Source organism: Rhinolophus ferrumequinum, chromosome 17 (genome assembly GCF_004115265.2).
Source record: "Rhinolophus ferrumequinum isolate MPI-CBG mRhiFer1 chromosome 17, mRhiFer1_v1.p, whole genome shotgun sequence".
In the NCBI taxonomy this organism is placed as follows: Eukaryota; Metazoa; Chordata; class Mammalia; order Chiroptera; family Rhinolophidae; genus Rhinolophus; species Rhinolophus ferrumequinum.
The window spans coordinates 63614247-63635845 of NC_046300.1; the positions used below are offsets into that span (position 1 = coordinate 63614247).

A 21599-nucleotide genomic window follows, 5' to 3' on the forward strand; every position below is an offset into this window, starting at 1 on the left:
TTTATAATAAAATTGCTGCTGCCCAATAAATTTGCTTTTGTTAAGGCTGGATTGGAGACAAGACTCAAATGTACCTCAAATATTGGTGCATAAAAATATCTGAGAGGAGCGTTGTGATTTATTGCCTGTTATTTCCAAATTTGAGATGATGAGCCTCATTTTAATGGAGTTCTACTGTACTCTAAATTGTGTATGCGATTTCAGAGGTGACTTTTCTGAAGTTTGGTTGACTTTCATTTCTAAAGGGATGAAGTGCCCAAACCAACTGTGCCCAAACCAACTGTCTTGTTTGTCCCTATTTGTCATCTATCAGGCTGACTTGGTGGAAGTCCTTCCTTCATTATTTCACTTCTCGGTCAGATTCCACTTTGTTTGAAAACTCAGTTCATCTTGTTGCTGCACCATCAGCCTCATGTGAACGTCACTGAAAAGTTATTTGCAAATCCAAGTCCTGGGCTGATTTTGCTTGTGTTTTTGCAGGGATTTTATAAGTTTGAAGAACAAAACAGGGCGGAGAGCGAATGCCCAGCCATGAACACACACTCCCGAGCGTCGTGCATGCAGGTACTGAGAGTCGCGGGCCAGGGACATACGACGTGTGATGAGAAGCTGTGTTGTGCTCATCACACCTTCCTGAGGACTAAGGGTCCTCCCCTCATCGATTATTGTTTTTTAAAGATAGAAAGTCATTGTCTCCATTGTGTCTCACGATTAAATAATCATTAGGGAAATTCACTTAAAATACATTTTTCCTTAAGTTGCTTTAAGACATTAAATAGTGCTTAAAACACGTAAATTTTAACAAAGTTGAAATGGTGTACTTCATTTAGATGCCATCATCATGAATGTTATGCAGATGTATAGGGTAGCAGCTTTGAAAGGCAATTAGTAAACCCAACGTACATGTATAATCTATATATCGTCTTATAAAATGGGATCTCATGAAACATGCATTCTGAAATTTGATTAATTTAATAATCTTTCATAGATATTTTCCCAGGTAATTAAAGGTACTTCTATGACATCCTATTTAATGGATATATAAATTATGCTGCATTCATTTATTAACATATTTATATATTTAAAATATGTGTGTAGATGTATAAGCCACACAATTTTTCCCTATATTTTCTATTATCAACTTGCATTACTTTCTTCATAAAAAAAGTTATTTTAAAATCCTATCACACCAAATCCACTAACCTTATTTCACTAAAAAAAACAAAAACCAAATTACAAAGAAAGATTGTTCATAAATTGTCCCTTGGCTCATTTGCCTGCTCACCAGCTCTATTAGTAAATGATCTTTTAAATACAAAACAAAACTGGTAAACCTAGAAGTGGAACTTAATGAACAACGTGCCAATGGTTATTCAAAACTGACCTCCAGTTGTTCTTCTCAGGGGCCACATAATAATGCTCAGTTTTTTAATGTTTATTATATTCCTGGCATGGTAAGCACTTCATATGGTTCTCCTAAAATCTTACAAGAATCCAATACGGCAACAAGTATTATTAAGCCCATTTTGCAGGTTGGCCCACTGAAGCTCGTCAAGTTTGGGGGCTTTGCCTCTAATACAGGAAGTGGGAGAATGAGGGTTCCAACAAGCCCTGTGAAGTTAGAGCCTGTCCTCGTTAATTGGAAGTGGCAAAAAAAAAGACACAAAGGAGCATGCCTCTGGGTTCTGAGATTCCATTGTGTGCTTATGAAACACTGTAAGATCCATGTGTGTGTGACACACTCACACATGCTTGCGCTCTCTCTCTCTCTCTCTCTTTCACACACACACACACACTCACACACACACACACACACACACACACCCCCCAACTAGCTCCAGTACATGAGATGTTTACAAAGAAATGTTTTCACATACTTGTCTTTGCAGCTGCTGCAATGCACACGTAGGCACCGTTGTTCATTATCAGAACTGATGTTGGTACTTTAGGAATAAAATGATCTAGTGGGACATCAGCTCCTGGTGTAAGGCTCGCAAATACCAAGCCCACGGGCGGCTGGAGGAAAAGCTTACTTTGCAGGTCACTGTAAGATCACTCACTAAGCGCTGGTTGTAAATGTCATTTTATCACCTGTTAGTGTTAACAGCCTTCAATGACGTTCATATTTGGGGAGTAACAGGACAGTTACTTCTTAGACAGACTAACAAGCATTATTGCTATGGTAAGAAAAGACCCTGGATCTCTTTTTGGGTTGCTTTACACAGTTTTTGCTTATATCTGTCTCTCTTCCATTGACCTTTTCCCTGCAGATGGATGATGTTATTGATGACATCATTAGCCTAGAATCAAGTTATAATGAAGAAATCCTGAGCTTGATGGACCCTGCCTTGCAAATGGCAAATACGGTATTGACGACTTTTTTTTTTTTTTAAGAAAATCTTGAGCTATTTCCAGTATTCTCTCCCTTTTCCTGAACTTTTAGTTTCTCTTTGCAAGCAACTCATTGAGAAATTTATTAATAATCAAATAGGTAATTATCTCAGGATCACAAATAAGTGACTTGGACATCAGACATCAACAATTTCTCGTGAGTTTATAAAGTCCTACATTCCTGGGAATTCAGTCTACTTTCAATAGGATATTAGGCCTTCCAATTCCCTCTGACAACTAATGCCCACTGAGTACACTGCTGCCAGAGGAAATACTACAGGTCATACTGTGTAGCAGTAGGTAATGTTCTAGTTAGCCTGAAAACTCACTGTTTTTGAAAGTTTTTGAAAACATTACCTTACTATTCACAGGCGATCGGGGGCAGTCAAGGTAACGCTTCTTCAACAGCAAATTTTATTCCAATTTTAGTTAATAAACCAGTAGAAACATTTACTCTTATATGTTACTTCTCTATAATTTGGGCCTTGCTTGGATTATTTGTTTATTTCACTCCTTACATTTGTGTCTTATGTTACCGTTTTTGCTGAAGTCTTACTGCAGATTTTCTTTAGTCTTTGCAGTAATTTTGTGACTCACGTTGGGTGGTATATTGCCCTCAGTTTTAGGATTAGGAAAAGTTAGCTCATCTTTCCCAAGATTGCATGGTTTGGATGTGTCATAGTCAGGACTCCTCGGGAGGTCTTTGAAAGTCTAGCCAATCTTTTGTTTTCTATGAGAGCAATGCCCTGAGATTATTGTATTCTTTAATAACTAGTATGTAAAAGACTAACCTCCACAGGGTGAAGGGAAGTAGTTGTTTAATGGGTACAGAGTGTCAGATTTGCAAGATTCAAGAGTTGGAGATCTGTCTGACAACAGTGTGAATATACTTAGCACTTAAACTTGGTTAAGATGGTAAATTTTATATGTTTTTCTTAACCACAATAAAAAAATTTTAAAGCCTAAATTCCTATAATAAATTCTCTCAGCCAGGGAACATGATAACCCTTAATTATTTAAATTAAATTTTTATAGTTAGCATTTTCTTTCCTTTTCCATTTTGATCCAGTTCTTTAAGTTCACTTACTTAAGAACTCCTCTTGAAACCCCAAAGCCTCTTCTAGGATCTTTAGTTTTTGTCAACTTCCTACCTATTTAAATTCATCCCCTGGTTTTGAAAGAACTAAATGGTCTGCCATGCTGACAAATGTTTCCATGCCAAACTCTCCCACCCTCTTTGAGCCCTTGGTTGGCTTCCGTGGAACACTTCTGCTTCCAACTTTGTGCCTCCCCGAGGCAGACTGCACTTGTTGGCAGTCAGAATCCTAGGACAAACGTGAGCAAAACACTTAGGGGAGCATGCCTCAGGGAATTTATAAACGTACCAAAGACATGGGTATATTTACAATGTTTTCAGGGCCCCAGCAGCGTTAAGGAGCGATGGCCCAGGCATCCCAAAAGAACTTCGCTGATGAGGGTGGTCATTGTGCCAGAGATGTCTAGTGGATGCCTGCACACACTCAGGGGCACTGTAGGGTTGATACGTTTTGTTTTGTTTTGTCTTGTTTTTAAATGATTGGTTTTGTTTTTCTCCAATGGTGAAGACCTTTGAAGTCCTCTCAGCCAACCTACTACTAGTTGCATTAAGCTCCTTTTGTATATGTCCTCTGTATTCTCCACAAAAAAATCAGACATCTAGCATCTTGAAAGCCTCCAATGAATGATATGCACTAACTCAGAAGAGAAACTGTAAAGCACAGTGGTTAGGAAGTGGAGATTTATGAGCAGACCTGGGTTCAAATCCTAAGTTGGCCGTTTATGGTGTGACCTTGCATGTTACTTAGCTTTTTCCCTGTCTGTAAAATGGGACTGATGGTAGGACCTAACTCACGTGGTGGTTATCCCATAAAGTACATGTAGCATTTAGCTCTGGAAATGTAAGTTGTATCAACAGTATCTAAATTATTAAGTGTAATTTAATATCAAATAATCAAATAATTGTGATAGTGTCTTATTCAGGTGATATTCATGGAGCACCTGTAATGTGTCCAGATCTGTGTTAGTATAACATCATGCTTAATAACCCAGATACTCCTCACAATGGGTCTCTGTGAATTCCAGACCTGCGTCCAGTTTGCCTCATGGAGAACTTTTCCCCATGACGACCCATCTGGAGAGAGTTGTCAGGACTCCATTTGCTTCTCTCCTTTAGACCAATACATATGTCTCCTCGGTCAGCCTGCATCAGCGTCGACTTCTTATTCCCCCAGTATCTGATTGCTCCTGAACTACATTTAAGATTGATGTAGCATTTCTTAAATGCCGAGTATGTGACCAGCACTGGGCAAGGAGCTGTGTGTTCTGATGAGTGAGGTGTGCTTCCTGTTCTCATGGGGCTCCTCAGTCTGGGAAGAGGAGACCACTGGAGATCGTGAATGGAGAAGGGTAATTCAGGAGCAGGGAGGCCATCTCTGGCGAGTTCCCGGATAGGAAAGATCCTCTGGGCATAGGTGAATTAATTCCCAGCCAGGAGAGGAGTAGTAACCAGTAGCCGCCCCCAGAAGTCACTGACTGTTCCGGTGTCCATCTCTCTTCTATATTCCCACCTGGAAAAGGCTAAACGCTGCCCCCTTGGAGCCTTCCTGCAACAAAACGATTTCAGCATCTTGCCCTTAGAGGAAAGATAGTATAACATAGAGGTTAGAAAACAGACTCTGAGCCACACATCTGAATTCAACACAGTCTCTTGAGTGAATTATTTGACTTCTCTGCCTCACTTTTCTAGTCTGGAAAATGGGCCAATAATAGCACCTAAACAGTAGAATCCATGTGAGAATTTTAAGAGTTAATCTATAAAAAAGCATTTAGATCAGTCCTGTCCCTGATAGGCTCTCACTGAATGTTAGTTGCTAGCTCTTATTCTGATAAATTTGGGTTTTGGTTGTCAAAGTTACATAACAAAGCTATTACAACTTACTAACATTTAAAATTTTTTCCACAGTAAAATTTAAACAATGTTTTTCATGTTAGGCATTTTTCCTTGTTACTTGATTCTTTGAAATGCTTTGTTTCACGTTAACTTTAAAAAAAAAAAAAGTGGAAGGAACACTTTGAGAGGAAACTATCCTAAGGGAATTAGAGTCTAGAAATAACTATTCTGAGAGTACAAGGGCCCTCTTGTAGCATCACAAACAAAGAATAAAAGTCCTAGTTTCCTTGTGCTAACAGTGCCCAATTGATATTCAGAGAAGGGGACCATCCAAAGGAAAAAAAAATAATAACACTTTACAATGATCGTTTACTTGGAAAAATATTCATTTTGGTGGAGCATAATGCTGAAAAACTCAATTCAGACCAAGTTTGGGGTGCACACACACGTGTGTCTGCCTTTTCTTTATTTGTCCTGACTAGACTGTGGCTTCAGTCTGTCCACGGTGTAGCTTGTATGCTGGTGTGAAATCTTGTCCATCAGGTTAACGTGCTGGATAAAAACCCAGCAAAGATGCAACATATCTGTTCATAGAAGATGCCTCTTCTTCTTCCTTAGTTCCAAAAGTGTTATTTTGAGCTAATCATGATGTAAACTTGTTTGTGGGGGAATTTTCTAACCCGGCAGGGGAACCAAAGAAATCTTAAATATGCATGGAATAAGAGATGAACTTTTAATTAGAAAGCCATATTATTTTAACCAACCTTCCTTTTAGTGGCCTCAACAAATAACGGCCACTAATAGAAAGAACGTGAGCCACCATTTAGGGCAGGGTCTCCTGGCCTTGGTGCTATTAACATTTGAGATAGATAATTCTGTGCTGTGTGGGGCGTCCTGTCCACTATGGGATGTTCAGCAGCAGCCCTGGCCTCTACCCCCTGGGTGCCAAGAGCAGCCCCCACTTGCCCCGCCAGTTGTGATAACCAAAAATTTCTCTAGACATTGACGAATGTCCTCTGGAGGGACAGGGTCCCCCTGTGGAGAATTTAGGATACTGTGTGATCTGGGTATTTAGGATACTGTGTGCTCCGGGTGTTTAGGATACTGTGTGATCACTTTGGCCCTGCAGATCCCCTGATTTCTGTATTCTGGTTTACATGGCAGTCTAGTAAAATTGGGGTCATAGTTTGCGGGACACTTGATAATTAACATGGCAGGTGGTTTTGGGGATCAAAGTGAAAATGAGCTGGGCTGTCCAAACTGTAGACTTGGGAGGGAATACAGTACTTCATGGACAATTATAATATTACTAAGCACAGCAGCTTCCTGATGCATAGGTAGGAGGCACTGTTTCACCTATAGTGTCTCATTTAATTCTTACAAAAACTGTGAGTGAGAGAGTGATATGATTGCCACTTTTCAAAGGGGGACACCACACTCCAGAGAGGTTCATGCCACACAGCAGGTCAGTGACAGAGCCAGGTTTTAACGCAGGTCTCTGACTCCTAAGCCCAGGCTCTAAATCGCTGTACTGTCATTTTGTAAATGTGAGTGTCCATACTTGGTTAGTGAGCACTGGGTTTTTAATTGCTCAGATCCAGTTGGCAATTGATTGAAAAGTACGGTTTCTAATGGGTTAACATCAGCAGGTTGATACTGCCCCCAATACTGCTTTGAACACGAGACATGAACCTCCTACCAACAATTTCTGTTCCGACAGCTGGAATCATGGCTTTTCTTTCTGTAAAATCAGTGACATAGCACACACAAAGTGCCTTCTAGTTTTATGCCTGGCCCAGAGTAGGACCCACAAAATTCAGTTTTCTTCAGAAAAACATTACGGCAGGCTTTATGCTGCCAATTCGTGCTGGGCGAGGATTGGAAAAGCAGCCGAAGCTGGACATTTTTTTAGAGAACTAGATAGAGGGTTAATAATAAGGCGCGTTTTTGACTGGAAGTTACGATGTCTGAGCTCAGTGAGGAAAGCATCTTGTAACAGAGAGGAAGTCCTCTCCCTTCTTGGTGGCCGCTGTGAGTTCTTTCCAATCACAGCCATCTTCTCTTAAGTTTTCAGCCCTCCCCCAATCCATTTCTCTCTGCGTCTCCGCCAGTCTTCCTGTCTGTCTCCCCCACCCTACCCCACTTGCTTGTCCATCTGTCTTTCCACCTCTCGTAACCTCTGCCTACGTGTGGCTCTCTCTTCCTGTTTCTACCCCACTCTGTCTATCTCTGTCTCATTCCCAGTTTTTGATTTTCTCTCTCTCTTTCTCTCTCTCTCTGAGTCTACATTTATTAAATATATGTACACATACCATCTTCCTTTAGAATATGGTTAGAAAATACGTTCTCATCCTGGAGAAACTTACCAGTAGATGTCTGTCCAATGTAGATCCACTGATGACTTACAGGATTTTGTTTTAAAGCTAGCTGTACATGTCACTTGCCTATTATTTTTCCCTAACAAATCATAACAATACAATTGCATGTTTTGCCCACAATTTGCATTTGAAAACATGATAGGCTTTGTATTTTTAGAGCTATGGGAATAATCTTTTTAGCTTGTATTGAACTTTGAAGTCACATTCTTGGTTTATTAATACCCAGTAGTTCTCCCAAAATCTGAAACTTCAGAAAAATAGGAGAATAAATCTTTGGACTCTAGAGGGGTTATGACATGTCACAGCACCTTGATAATTTCAACTCTCTCCTTACAGTGCTGTTTTGAGACATTTCAGCACCTTTCACTCTGGTGTGTTAAGCAGGACAAGAATAAAACTGAACACACACAAGGCAGAGTTGACCCTAAGAGGGTGAACCTGTTTCAGATAAAACAGCTTAATGAAATGACAGCCACTAATCAAAGTCACTTTACTGTCAGTTTCTTAGCTAGAGGGCCTTGGAATACGGTTTAAGTTACAGCACAACGCATTCATTGTCTATCTGCGTTTGTGCCGCGGGATACGTGTATTACACTTTACATACTATTAATCCCACCTGCAAAAAGGAGAGGAAGACTGAGTGGAAAAGAGACAGATGTGCCTGCTGATCCATCTGTCCTCCCTGTCCCCAACCCAGTCGTGGCAGAGCAAGTGTCATGTTAACCTGTCAGGAAGAATCACATTCTGTGTACAGCCCTTCCCATCGCTTCAGCTAGGGGTTCAGAGTAGTTATTTAGAAGCCAGGATAGGAGTAGATAGGCTACTACTATGAGGGGAAACACATCTGATTTCTATCTTTATTTTGTGGGATATTTTCATCTGTATCTTAGTGGCTACTTGAGAGAATGAAACGTAGAATTGAAGTACAGTCTTTACTCCTCTTGGTCACTCAACATTTTTATCACACTTAAATACTATCTAAATTACATTTCTCAGATGTAGACAATTCAGAGTGTGAGTCAAGAAAGGGAAGAGCTAAATGATCAAAGTCGTACCTGGTAATATTAGGTTGGTGCAAAAGTCATTGTGGTTTAAAAGGTTAATAATTGCAAAAACCACAATGACTTTTGTACCAACCTAATAATAGTTATAAGAATTGAATTAAGCTAAAAATGGGAAGTTTCTATGGCAGAAGTAGTATGGCCACTTAACTGTGTCCCCATAGTTAATATTTAGGACTTCATTTCAGGGAGTGGGAAGAAAAAATGTCTTGGACCTCTTAGGTCTACAAAAATGGGCACCTCAAACTCCTGCCATGAACTAGTTACAGGAAAAGGCATATACGATAAAAATAATTTCACTACTTTAAAATATTCAATTCAGAACTAGAGAAAACTACTCTTAAGCTAGCTTGAGAAAGTTAAATACTTCTTTTTCTGTTTGTGTGTGTGTGTATATATTTTTATTCTTTTATTAAAGTCAGTGGGCTCCCTCTTGTGGTTTTGTGAAAGATTTCAGTTTCAAGGAAAATAGCTTTTCTTTAGCAATAGAAAACCACTTCTTTTCCAATGAGAAAACACCTTTCATTGCTTTTCTTTATAAAAGGAAGAGAGAGGAAGAGAGGGAAGAAGGAAATTGCCTTTGATGAAAAACCTGATTTGGTGAAAACGTCATGCTATATAAAACCCTATTTTATAGTAACAACCAACGTTTACTGAACATTATATGCTACTAGATGTGCTAGGTTATGAGTTTACCATGTTATCCATTGTGTCCTCGCTCAGAATAAACCTGTAAGCTGGGTAGTATAGCTATGTGTGGGTGTGAGATTTCACATCCTTTCCTCTTGCAAAAGAAACTAGCGAAGGAGAACGTGTCTGAATGAATGAAAAGGTAAACGTCTCATGTTTTCTGATTTTAACAAATGACTTTTTACGTCAAACCTTTAAATAAAGTCTGGAATAGGATATGGGTTTTAGCTGAATCACTTAGGACTTGCTCAACAACTCATTTCCGTTATTGTTTTCGTCTCTCCAGTTACCTGTCTCTGGAAACTTGATCGACCTCTATGGCAATCAAGGACTGCCACCGCCAGGCCTCACCATCAGCAACTCCTGTCCAGCCAACCTTCCCAACATCAAAAGGGAGCTCACAGGTAAATACCTAGCAAAGGTGCCGCTTAATGAGGATTTCCTGGTAATTTTCTAATAAGCAAAGTTTCCAAAACAGTGACCTCCAGGCTGTTTCCAACTCGCAGACATAGGGCTCTGCAGTGGTTAAAACACTGAGCAGTATTTTAAGATGGAGGATTTATACTTGAACATGCTGGTTTCCAGTATTTCTTGAGATACCGGGAATCGGGCCGCCATTACTCTGACACCATTCCTCAGGACGCCCATCATGGTATCTAGACTGTTGTTCCCTTTGGAGTGAGGGCAGCAGGCAACACATTCAGTTGTGAAATGTCTCCACCCAGTCTGGTGTTCATGTTACTGGCCAAGCCCCTAGAGGCATTTGAGTCTGAGAGTCCTGGTCTGAATTTTCCTTTGACAGACATTCAAGCCCACAGTTGAGACAGGGTAAGAATATAGTATTTCTTGCATCTTCAGACACCTCCTGTTATTTTTGCAATCTCAGGTACAAAAGATTTATTACACAGAGTAAAAAATAAATTATAAAATGGAGCAATGCGTATTGTTTTTTCTTGAGGCAAGTGTGAAATGACCTATTTCACAATTTTGTTGAACGCTTTAAAGAAGGCATTTGGCCATTAAAACATGCTGAAGCTATGTCAGAACTGGCATTCTACCACGCTGAATGTTACGGTCCTCACATCATCCCCTTTTATTATTTGGTCATTGCATCCTGCAGGATTGGGTGAACAGACTGAGATATAGAATACACATTTAGTGCAAAACCATTTGTGTCCTGTTCAAGGGTGTCTTAAAAATATTCTTCAGAAAATTGTGTCAGGAGAAAGACAGTGTAAAAAATCATTGGTTTGGGTTAAAAAAGATAAGTAATTAATGAATACATAGAAACCATCAAAAGTCAACAAATAAGAGGTACCCTACCAGGGAGGAAAAGCACCGTGAAGTCTTAGAAAATACTGCTAAACGAGATATACATTAAATCATAACAAAATACAGCTAGAGGGATAGGAATACAATTCTTACTCCTTGAGTGCAAAGTAGAGGTTTGAATTATTTGCCTGATTTTTTTTTCTTCAGAAACAAAGAAAACAACAGAGGCAGGGGTGGGAAGTAGAAGAAATAAATAGGTGAAGGGGGTACAAATTTATTAAATTTAAAAAAAGTAGCAGATCTAATGGACAATATACTTCTAGAGTCACTGGTATCTTAGGAAGTGACCCATCAAGGTAGAACAAGGGTAAAACGCCAGGTAAAGAGAAAATGGACAGGAATTGAGGGTCTGCCCACTGACAGCGTGACACAGCCAGAAGAGAAGAGAACAGGCTTAGGAGTCAGCGTATCTGACCTGCGGGGCGGGGAGGGTGAACTGTCTTTGTTAGTCTGGTTTTCCCACTTGCATTAGGGCCTGGTCAGGAAGCAGAAACCACACAGTGATTCGAACAGGGAACATTTAGAACAAGTATTCCTTAACCATGTACAGGCAATTAGTCCTAAGAGAAGATAATACTAAAGGGTGCCCTGAGGCTGCAGGGGAGTACCACCCTCCACAAGAACCCTCCTTCCTGGGCCGAGGGTCCTGCCTCAGTGGGGAGGGTGTGGTGACAGCCCCCTAGATGGCCAAGCTCACTGGGTAGCCTGGCCAGAGCTGGTCCACATTTGGTGAGTTGAGGCTGACAGGCAGAGCCCCATGGGGTGGGACTGGCAAGCTGAACACGAAAAACAAAAGGAAACAAACACAAAAATGAAGATACTGGATTGGAGGGTGTGTAAACAAAAGCTACCTGTCATGCTTCTATGTGAGGGAGGAAACAGAAAATGATTTGGATTGACCTTCCCAACTGAAATAATTTAGCCTCCGAATTATGTGTATGTATAAATATAGATATTAGTACACATATAATAAGTATATATACACGTTATTTGTTTCACTGGCTATAAGTTTCCATGTTAGAGTGTTACAAAGGCATCAAAAAAAGATTGAAAAGTTCTATTGCCTGAAAAGAAAATATGACTCTTGATAATAGATTATCAACGGCAAATTTCCATAGTTTCCTAGTTATTTTTTTTGTTAATATCTGTATGTTTACAGTGTGTCAGTCATACTTGTTACTCTTCTTGACCATTTTGTAGAAGCCAATTTTTTGCATTTATTTGATATATATTGCTATTGAAAAAATGCAAACTTTTTAAAAGCCGTAAGTTAAAAAACCCTCATTTTATTTAGAGTCAAGTCAGATAAACTTCCATATGTTTAGCAAATGAGATGTTTTGTGGTTTACATTATTGTGTGCCTTGAACAGTTCCAGTTTCTAATTACTTCATTCACGTGCACAGCGTGTATTTTCCCCACAGAGTCTGAAGCGAGAGCATTGGCTAAAGAGAGGCAAAAAAAGGACAATCACAACCTGAGTAAGTTCGCTTTATGTTAGTGGGATTTGATATCAGAGTTGATGCTTCCCTTTAAATCAAAAATTTTCCAGAAATTCTAGAGGGACATTGATTTATATAGCTGTTAAAGGTACATTTTGTGGAAGAAAATTGTTTTTCACAGAAACCAAGGTATATTTCCCATGTTTTATCTCAGATGAAGTTGAATTTTTTTTCAGTATCCTGAAGACTCTTTATTTTCCTTGTCTATAGTAGTGGTTTTGTGTGCATGTGTGTAGGTATGTGTGAGAGAGACTTGATCCCCAACTACCCAATTATAAGTGTTGCTCACACTGGAACTTATTAACAAAAGGGGATTATGGGGCTACCTTCTCCAGTGAGATTTGAAAGAAAAAATAATGGAACATCTGGAGGGAGTCAGTTAGTGGGTGAGGTAGCTTCCCAAATTTCTGACTTAACCTGTGACTTAAAAAAAAAAAAAAAAAGATCTTTTAACACTTACAATCATTTTTTATGTATTTAATTTAATCTTGATCAAATCTTTAAGCTATTCCTATAAAAAGTTAAGATTTTTGTTATATAAAGCAGTAACAAAGGCTGCACAGTTAAAATAAAAGGATGGGCTTGGAGGTAGGAAATAGTTTACGTGTGTGTATGAATTTCTCGTCTCATGGCCTCCTGCACTCTTTTTCCTAAATTGATTTTTAAGAATGTAAATTATGTATAAATATTTTGTCCTTATAAAAATGATAGAATAAGGCAAAAGTTCTCCCCGACCATAGGAATGATCTTTTTTTTTTCAATTTGCTGTTGGTCTTCCCAACCTCTTTTCATGTATTTAACAATACACACACATACACATGCACACAGAGAATGAAAAGCATTGTTTTGTGTATGATTTAACACGAACAGTGTCATATTGTCCATATTTGTTGCTGCTTGCTTTTTTACTCAACAGTATATGCTGAAGACCTTTTGCTGTTAAGAATCTAGACCTATCTACTTTTTAAAAACTGTTGCATAATATTCCACAATGTGACTGTATGATGTTTAGAAATCTACCTACTGCTAAGTATTTTGGTTCCAGTTTTTCCGTTATAAATAGTGCCACAGTGAACATTTGTGTATATGCTTCTGTGTGTGGGCAAGTTCGTTTCTCCAGGGTATGTACTGAGAAATGGAGTGGCTGAGTCCCAGAGGGGGTGAATGTTTTCCTTTGAATAGATGCTGCCCTTCCCAGTTCCCATGTCAGTTGTGAGAAGCTTTCCTCATCTCTTAACCAAAAGATTTGAATTCATATTTCTAAGGTTTCCTGTAGGTTCCAAGTAATTTTCGATAATTTATCTTAGAAATAAGATAATTAGATGTTATCTAAATCTTGTCAAAAACAGTATTCACCTTTACTCATGCACCGAATCTCTCAAGTTCATGGTTGCCAGTAAAATGCAAACATGATTAGCTCAAACTCTGAGGGCTGCGAAACAATCCTAAAACCTCATCTAACTATTAGAAATCAGTACTCAAGGTTAGGTTGCCCATTGGCATAGCTCTTCCTCTTCTAGGAATTTATCTTGTAAGAGTACTTGCCAAAATGTGCAAAAGAACACATTCATTTATTCACTCATAACTATTCATGGAGCCCCCATGACATGCAAGGCACTTTTCAATAGAAGTGAATCAGACAGACCGGTTTCCCATCCCTGTAAGCTTACATTTGAGTTGGGTAGACGGAATAGATGAGCAAACAAATACATTAAGTTGGTGTTTTAGCATGGGATAAGTGTTATGTTAGGAATAACATGTACGTGCAAGCCTTGGCAAAAGTATTCCTTCTACCATTGAAAAAGAGGGAGAACTTGGAAATAGTCTATTTATTAGTAGAGAATTTGTAAGTAAATTATGGTGCCTCCATTAAGGGGTATGCGGTGGCTCTTAAGAATAGGGTTGGTCCGTTTCACCTGACTTAGACGATATCTACAATATGGTACGGAGTGACAAGAGCAAGTGACAGAATAACATGTATACTATCCCATTACGTAAAAAGCACATACTGTATAGGGATGCACGTGTGTGTGTGTGTGTGTGTGTGTAGGGGGTGGAGAAGACCCAGGAATCACCCTTATCATTTTCAATTTCCTTAGGCATATAGGTGTTCAGTGGTGTAAAGAGGTGGCTTTTACCTTTTCCTTTACACTTTTATATGCTCTGCAATTTTCTACAAGCTTATATCATTTGTATAGTAAAAATAATTGGGGAGGGAAGACACTGAATTAAAAATAAAATGTGGTACATCTAAATGTTGACAGTGAGCAATGTCAACAATATGCCGGTAAGTGAGAAAATAGAGATGCAGAATCATTTTTAGTAGTATTCCACTGTAGCTATCATTCTTTATTTAATACACAGTTACTGAGGGTCTACTATGTGCTAGGCTCACATGGATGCTTGGAATGCATCGATAAACAACACACACATACACATAGACATGCATGAAGTATGCAGATATTAGATGGAAGAAAGCTCTGTGAGGAGACAAAGTATAGCCCAGGGCGTAGAGTGCCGGGATAGGCATGGGAGGGGCTGCTTCAGATTTAAACCGGATGGGCAGGGGAGGCTCATAGGTCCGTTTGAATCCCTACCTCAGGGAGGTGACGGCAGAGCCATTCAGGTATTTTGGGGAGAGTGTCCGGACAACGGGTAACAGCAGTATGAAGTCTCAAAGTGGGGAATGTGTCAGATTTGGTTGAGGAATAGCAAGAAGTTATGGGGCAAAGGGGGAACACAGGTGAGTCACGAAGATATGGTCAGAGTGGGAGAGGAGTGGAAAATGAAGTCAGAGGGATGCTTGAAGAATGCCCTGAGGACTCGACTTTGTCTGGGTGAGATGGGAAGTGATTGCTGGATTTTCAGCAAAGGGTTGTCATGCTCTAAGTGATGTTGTAACAGGATCCCTGTGGCCGCTGTGTTCTGGATAGACCAAAGTGGGTCGGACGTGGTGGACGAGGGAGAAATACAGATACCAGTTAACAGGGTTGCAGTAATCCAGGCAGGAAGTCATGGTGGCTTATGTCAGGTGGCAGTGGACTTGGACATGGACAGATTCCAGAAATATTTGAGGGTAGAACCAACAGATTGTATTATATGCTTGGAAAAAGTAGGAAAACATGCCATGTTCAGAGGTTTAGAGGAGTTTAGATAGAAAATCAGAGGTCCAACGATTCCTTCTTCAGAACCATTGAGTATCACTTACTATTTCTGTTTTATAGAAGTCTAATAAGACAGTAATATATATAACTGATTTCATCATAATCACTCAGCTTAAAAAATGCAATATAAATTGGGAAAATAGTGAATAATATTTATCTAAGTGGGTCAAATAGAAGTATGTATTACTTTATACAAAATAACCTAATAATAATAAAAAATATGTATAGGTTATAATAGTTTAAAGTCAAATGTTAACATTTTTAATTCAGTTTACTAGACCTTACATTATTTAGAATTTATTTGCCAGGCTACAGGCAAATTAGAAACATTTATTAACTCATATGCTTTACTATCTCCCTACCCCCCAAGAAGATGATAACTTAGTTGAACACACAACTGAATTTATAAGAGGGGAATGCTGTTAGGAGGTGTGGTGTAGCTAAAGATGCTGCACTTGATTTCTCGGGTGTGTTATCTAGCCTTGTAGCCACTGGTCACATCTGCCTGTTGGGCAATTGGAATGTGGCTTGTCCAAATTGTGATGTGCTGTATTTGTTAAATGCACACTGGATTTCAAAAATTTAGTGCAAAGAAAAGAATGGAAATATCAAATTTATAAATTTTTATATTGATTATATGTTGAAATGATAATATTTTGGATATATTGGGTTTAATAAATACTAAAGTTAATTTCATCTCCCTTTTTACTTTTTTAACATGGCTCCTAGAAAATTTTTAATTACATATGTAACTTGCATTATGTTTCTATTGGGCAGTGCTGGGCCAGAGCAGGCGTTTTTGTATGGCCTGTGGACTAAGAATGTTTTTTACATTTTTAAAAGGTTAGAAAAATCAAAACAGGAATAGTATTTTGGAATATGTGGAAATTATATAAAATCCAAATTTTGGCATCCAGTGCTTCTTGTTAGTAGACTTGCTCTGCAAAAAAAAATTGTACATGGTTAGTATTATCACATTTTGACTTTTGTCAATAAATAATTTGTGGAAATCTATTTTCTCTCTTGTTATGTAAGTACCTACATAATAGCCTCAGTTTTTGCCTCAATGTAGGCCTCAGAGCCGGAAGTACTCACTACCTGGCCCTTTGTAGGAAGTTGGCCACCCCAGTCGCAGGGTCAGGGTTCAGTTCGGGCCGGGCCGTTCTCCACTTATTGCTGTTCTCCACTTACTGCCGCGTGTCCTCTTCACGTCCTTAATATCTCCAAAGTGGTTTTGTCATTTGTAACTGACGATAATAATTCTAATTTCAGGGTTGTTATAGGATCAAGTGAGAAACTGTATATATTAGAGCTTTGTAAATGATAGAAGGTAGCTCATTTTTAAAAGTGGTTTAATCTCAGTACCAAAACCATGGTGAAAACGGAAATACAGGTTCAGGTGTACATGGTTCTGTTGGTGAAGTTGATACATGCATGCCTTTAATGAGACGCGTTAATGCAAATGTGGCACTCTTACTAATAGTCCTTTCTGTGCTCTTTTCTTGAAGTTGAACGAAGAAGAAGATTTAACATAAATGACCGCATTAAAGAACTAGGTACTTTGATTCCCAAGTCAAATGATCCGTGAGTACAATTGCGTGTGCATCGTATATTTTTTGTACCTTAATGTTTTTTCATATGTTGCAAAAGTGCACAGTTATAAAAACTAGTGTAAAGGAGTCCCCTTTCTCCCTTTGGTTTCATTCCTAAATACTTCTTACACCTTTCTTTCAGTTAGTCTCATCAAACTAAAATTTTGAGAGAAGTAAACTGAATTGTACAAAAGGATGATTAGACATGAGATACTTAGCTTTGGGTGTGAGGAGGTAGCTTTCTGAAATCTGAGAATCCTTGGCAAATAAACACCAAGCTGCTAAAGAAAAACTATTTTGACAGTTTATGCAGGACAGAGATTTCAGTAGCTGTTAAAGCAAGATTTGTCGACTATTCTTCAACTCGTACAACATTTCTAGGCTCTGAGAGCTGATACTGGAGACTTCACGTTTAACAATATCGATCAGTTGTTTTTTGTATACTCTTTGGATGTTTTACCCATCTAGAAAAAAAGTAATTTTTAATCCTCTTCTAAGTACAGGTCAGACAATTTGGGATTTCAGCTTCAGTCCCTTCCCTCATCCCTTTTCAGAGATAACAGCTGTAAAGATAATTTTCCTGCTAGCAACATCAGCAAATAGGACAACAAATACACAATTTTTATCCATTAGAAATTGGCCCATTTGAAGTTAAGGGGCTAGAGGATCTATACACTTTAATGGCTCCCACAGGCATTCTATGAAATTAGCCTGTGAATATGACCTTTTAGCTACCTAATAAAATGTAAAGATGAAATCAAGCATTATTCATGCAAGGCTTATTAAATTTGCTCTTCACATTATTGTCAGGGAATTTGTGACAAAATAAAATAAAACCATTGCCCATTGTAAAGTGGTTCTGATTAATGTTCAAGCACAATTTCCATCATCAACATTTTGCTTTCCCAGGTTTTTCAAGGAAAGCCGTTTTGAAACTCAAAACATTCAAATTCTCAGTTCTGCAGCACAAATTTATCCTACTTAGGGGCTGTGACCTTCATTTCCTATAGTCAGTCTTGCATGATAGTTGAAATTGAATTCCCATTTTCCTGTTCTTTATCAGCTCTCACTTTTTAGCATATTCTTTTAAACTGTAGCATGTGAATATCTTTAGCAACATATTATGAAATTATGGGGCTGGAGTGAAAGCCTCTATTTGCATATCTTCTTTCTCCATTGTATTAGAATACTTATGTGTTTATAATCTGAACTGATAGTGATCTTTAATTGTAGGCATTGTTTTAAGGTAAAATGGACTATAATCTATTATGGGGGTTTTCCCATACCAGGTTTCTGGAACAGACTCTGGGGCTGCTATAGAGACACAGACTAGCTAATCAGGGTCTCAGCCTCATACTTTCTCCTTCCCTCGAGCATATCTGCTTTTGTTGATGTATATATTAGAGATCTGTGTTCGCTTCTATATGAAAAAAAGGGCCTTTCTCGTTACAAAAAAAAAAATGTTTAAAAACCCTTCTTTTAAGCCCAGAAGCGTAATTAATTGGTTGGGTCTCCCAAGGAAGCAAAACCCAAGATAATTGGTTGCAATAGTCACTTCTTAAAAACTGAGTAGCTGTGTGCATGTTTCAGTAACTGGTGTCTCACCTCACTGGTTTCCTTAAGGCACCTTTCATTATAGCTACTTTCTCTATGGCTGCTGACCTTTCTGTTTCTTTGCTCTCTGCCCTGAACATTAAGCAGGTTGACTCTATGCTCAGTCTGAGTGTCTCAGGACACCTCCTGGGTTGCCTTCTTTGGCCTCAGACCCCAGTGATCAACCCCCAGGAATTCTCCAGGGGCTGTAACTCTGCCTCTCGTGGGAGAACTTCTGTTTTGTTCTTCATCTAACCCATATGAGGATCAATTATTGGTGGCTTTTGTTAATGGCCCTGCATTCACAGGTCCCACCTGATACTTGCCTCTGCTTTTAGCAGCTATAGATGATGGGTTAGGAGGTTTTCCATACATTAAATTGTTTTCTTTTCATCATTATCATTGTCATTGTCATCATGAATATTGTCTGTAAAAGGCTCAGTTTAATTTAAAGGCTATAGAAGTATCACTTATGTAATTATAATTACAGTCATTTTTCTGCAGTGCTCTAAATTTTTCAACTTACTTTTACCTACATTTTAATGGCATTTTTAATTTTCTCACATATAAATACATTAAAGCTATAGTGATTCAAAACTGAGAGGCACTTAGCTCAGGCTGCTTGGTTTTGAATTCCAAAACAGTCCCTTACTAGATGTCTGACCTTGGGGAAGATACTTTGGTTCTTACGCTTCACTTTTCTCATCTCTTAAGAAAAATGGGGGAGGTATTTCAGCATATTCCTGCCTAGTTTAGTTGTTTTGAGGACTCAGTCACATAAGAGGAAAAATGGTATAGTGGTTTAGGGCATGGAGTCTGGAGCCAGATAATTGAGGCTTCCTGGAGCTGCCACTTCCCAGCTGTGTTACTTTGGGCAAATTACTTACCCTCTCTGTGCCTTAGTTGTCAAATCTGTAAAATGAGGATAATATTAATGCCTACCCACTGAGGTTGATATGATTAAATGAGCTATAAAATACTTGTAAAAGTACCTGGCACATAGTAAATGCTACTTAAAGATAGCAATTATAATTATATTCAGCCCTTTAACACAGTGTTTGTTCCATTTGAATTGCATTTTAAACTTTCCACAGCATATTTATATAAAGCACCTCCTTTGATTCCAATAACATATCTATGAGGCTGCTCCTATAAGTGTACTTATCATCATTTTATAAATGAGGAAATGAAGACAGAGAGAAGTTAGATAACCTGCCCATGACAAGTCGTGGTAAAATCAAAGGATGCCACTTCTATGTCACACACAATCAAGTAAGGAGATCTCACGGAATTTTTTTACCACAGCTTTTTCTGTCTGTCTGTCAGGGTGAATTTTTATAGTCATAGAAAGCTATAACTATTTAATATAGTGTTAGGAATATTTTTTGCAATCAGAGACCTAGACTAAGCCCTGACTCCACCTTATAGGAGCTCTGTGACACGGGGTACTTTCAGTCAACAGTCTCTATTTCAACTCGTGCGCTACGTCCTCCTTTCTCGGGGCTTGTCTGGGTTAAGTAAGATCGTACGTAAGACACATGGGGACAGTGTCCAGCATGTGGCAAGAACTCAGTGAGTGATAGTTCTTATCAACTAATAATTGTTATCACATCTTTAGAAGCTGAATGCTCTGAATGTGGAATTTTCATTGAGCCTCGAACCCTACAAAAGTCTGTTTCCTTCCATTTTCTTTACAGAGACATGCGCTGGAACAAGGGAACCATTTTGAAAGCATCTGTGGACTACATCCGAAAGTTACAACGAGAGCAGCAACGTGCAAAGGAACTTGAAAACCGACAGAAGAAGCTGGAACATGCCAACCGGCATTTGTTGCTCAGAATCCAGGTACGTGTTGTGTAAAATGTACTACATGTTACTGACTTGAAGGGGACAAGAAAGGGTATAATGAGCCACGAGGGAGTAGACCGACAGGACTCTAATGCGGTCAATACGCATTATTCGTGCGTCCCTATTGGATTTGCCTGCTCGTAAGCATCTACTTGTAACCCCAGATCACTGCGTGGCTCTTTCATGGCCGTTGTCAGCACGTGCAGAGCGGCACACTCAGCGAGCCTGACGCGCTTTTCTCAGTTAAGGCGGAACTAGTGAGGCTCTGCCTTCTTGTTTCAGCTCACACTATAAAAAGGATGAGTGTCCTTTCTGCAGTCAGTTTAGTGCCATGATTTTCACACTTTTGTGTTTTTTGTGGGGATGTTGCTATTTAAAGTGGCCTCTAAGCAGAGTGCCCACGTGTTGGGTAGCGTTTGCTCTGAAGCAGGAGAAGGCTGTGATGTGTCTTACGGAGATAAGTGTCGTTCAGACCTGAGTTGTAGTGCTATTGGCTGTGACTTCTACATTTATAAATCAACATTATGTATTAAATAAGGTGTCTTTAAACAGAAACACACATGAAACAAGGTTATGTATGAAAATGGGACCAAAGGCTGCGGAAGCCTAACCCCGTATTTCCCGTAGGAGCAGAGCTTCAGTTTTCCCTCACTCAGTATTCAGGCACTTGGGAGAACATAACCGTCTTACTCCGTTTGTGCTGCTATAACTTAAACACCACAGACTGGTGGCTTACGTGCCAAGCATTATTTCTCCCAGTTTTGGAGGCTGGGAAGTCCAAGATCAACGCACCGGTAGGGTCAGTGGGTGATCAGGGCCCGCTTCTTAGTTCAGAAACAGCCATGTTCTTGCTGTCACCTCGCGTGGTGGGAGGGGCGGGGGAGCTCTCTGGGGTGCTTTAGGGCACTCCTCCCATTCATGAGGGAACGACTCTCGTGACCTCATCACCTCCCAAAGCCCAGTCTCCAAACACCATCACACTGGGGAATTAAGTTTCAGCATGTGAATTTTGAGAGACACAAACATTGAGTTCATAGCGATAATTACTGTGGATAATGAGAACTGACTGTAGCAGCTGAATACAAAGGTGCCTTAATGTTGGGGCGTCCGGTGCAGTCCAT

The 21599-nt window shown here is 39.3% G+C and overlaps 1 protein-coding gene across 13 annotated transcripts in view; it reads left to right on the forward strand.

The window, feature by feature from the left end:
- The window catches only part of MITF (melanocyte inducing transcription factor), a 206624-nt gene that overhangs the window by 178056 nt on the left and 6969 nt on the right, over window positions 1-21599 (forward strand). For 8 of the 13 annotated variants that reach the window (XM_033132661.1, XM_033132654.1, XM_033132655.1 and 5 more), the window contains 6 exons: window positions 481-564; window positions 2271-2366; window positions 9736-9853; window positions 12186-12260; window positions 16954-17029; window positions 20328-20475. In XM_033132661.1, the coding sequence (XP_032988552.1) occupies window positions 481-564; window positions 2271-2366; window positions 9736-9853; window positions 12186-12260; window positions 16954-17029; window positions 20328-20475 (597 nt within the window). The remainder of the gene's footprint in view (window positions 1-480; window positions 565-2270; window positions 2367-9735; window positions 9854-12185; window positions 12261-16953; window positions 17030-20327; window positions 20476-21599) is intronic. The other 5 variants (XM_033132657.1, XM_033132658.1, XM_033132663.1 and 2 more) reach the window with 1 other exon arrangement.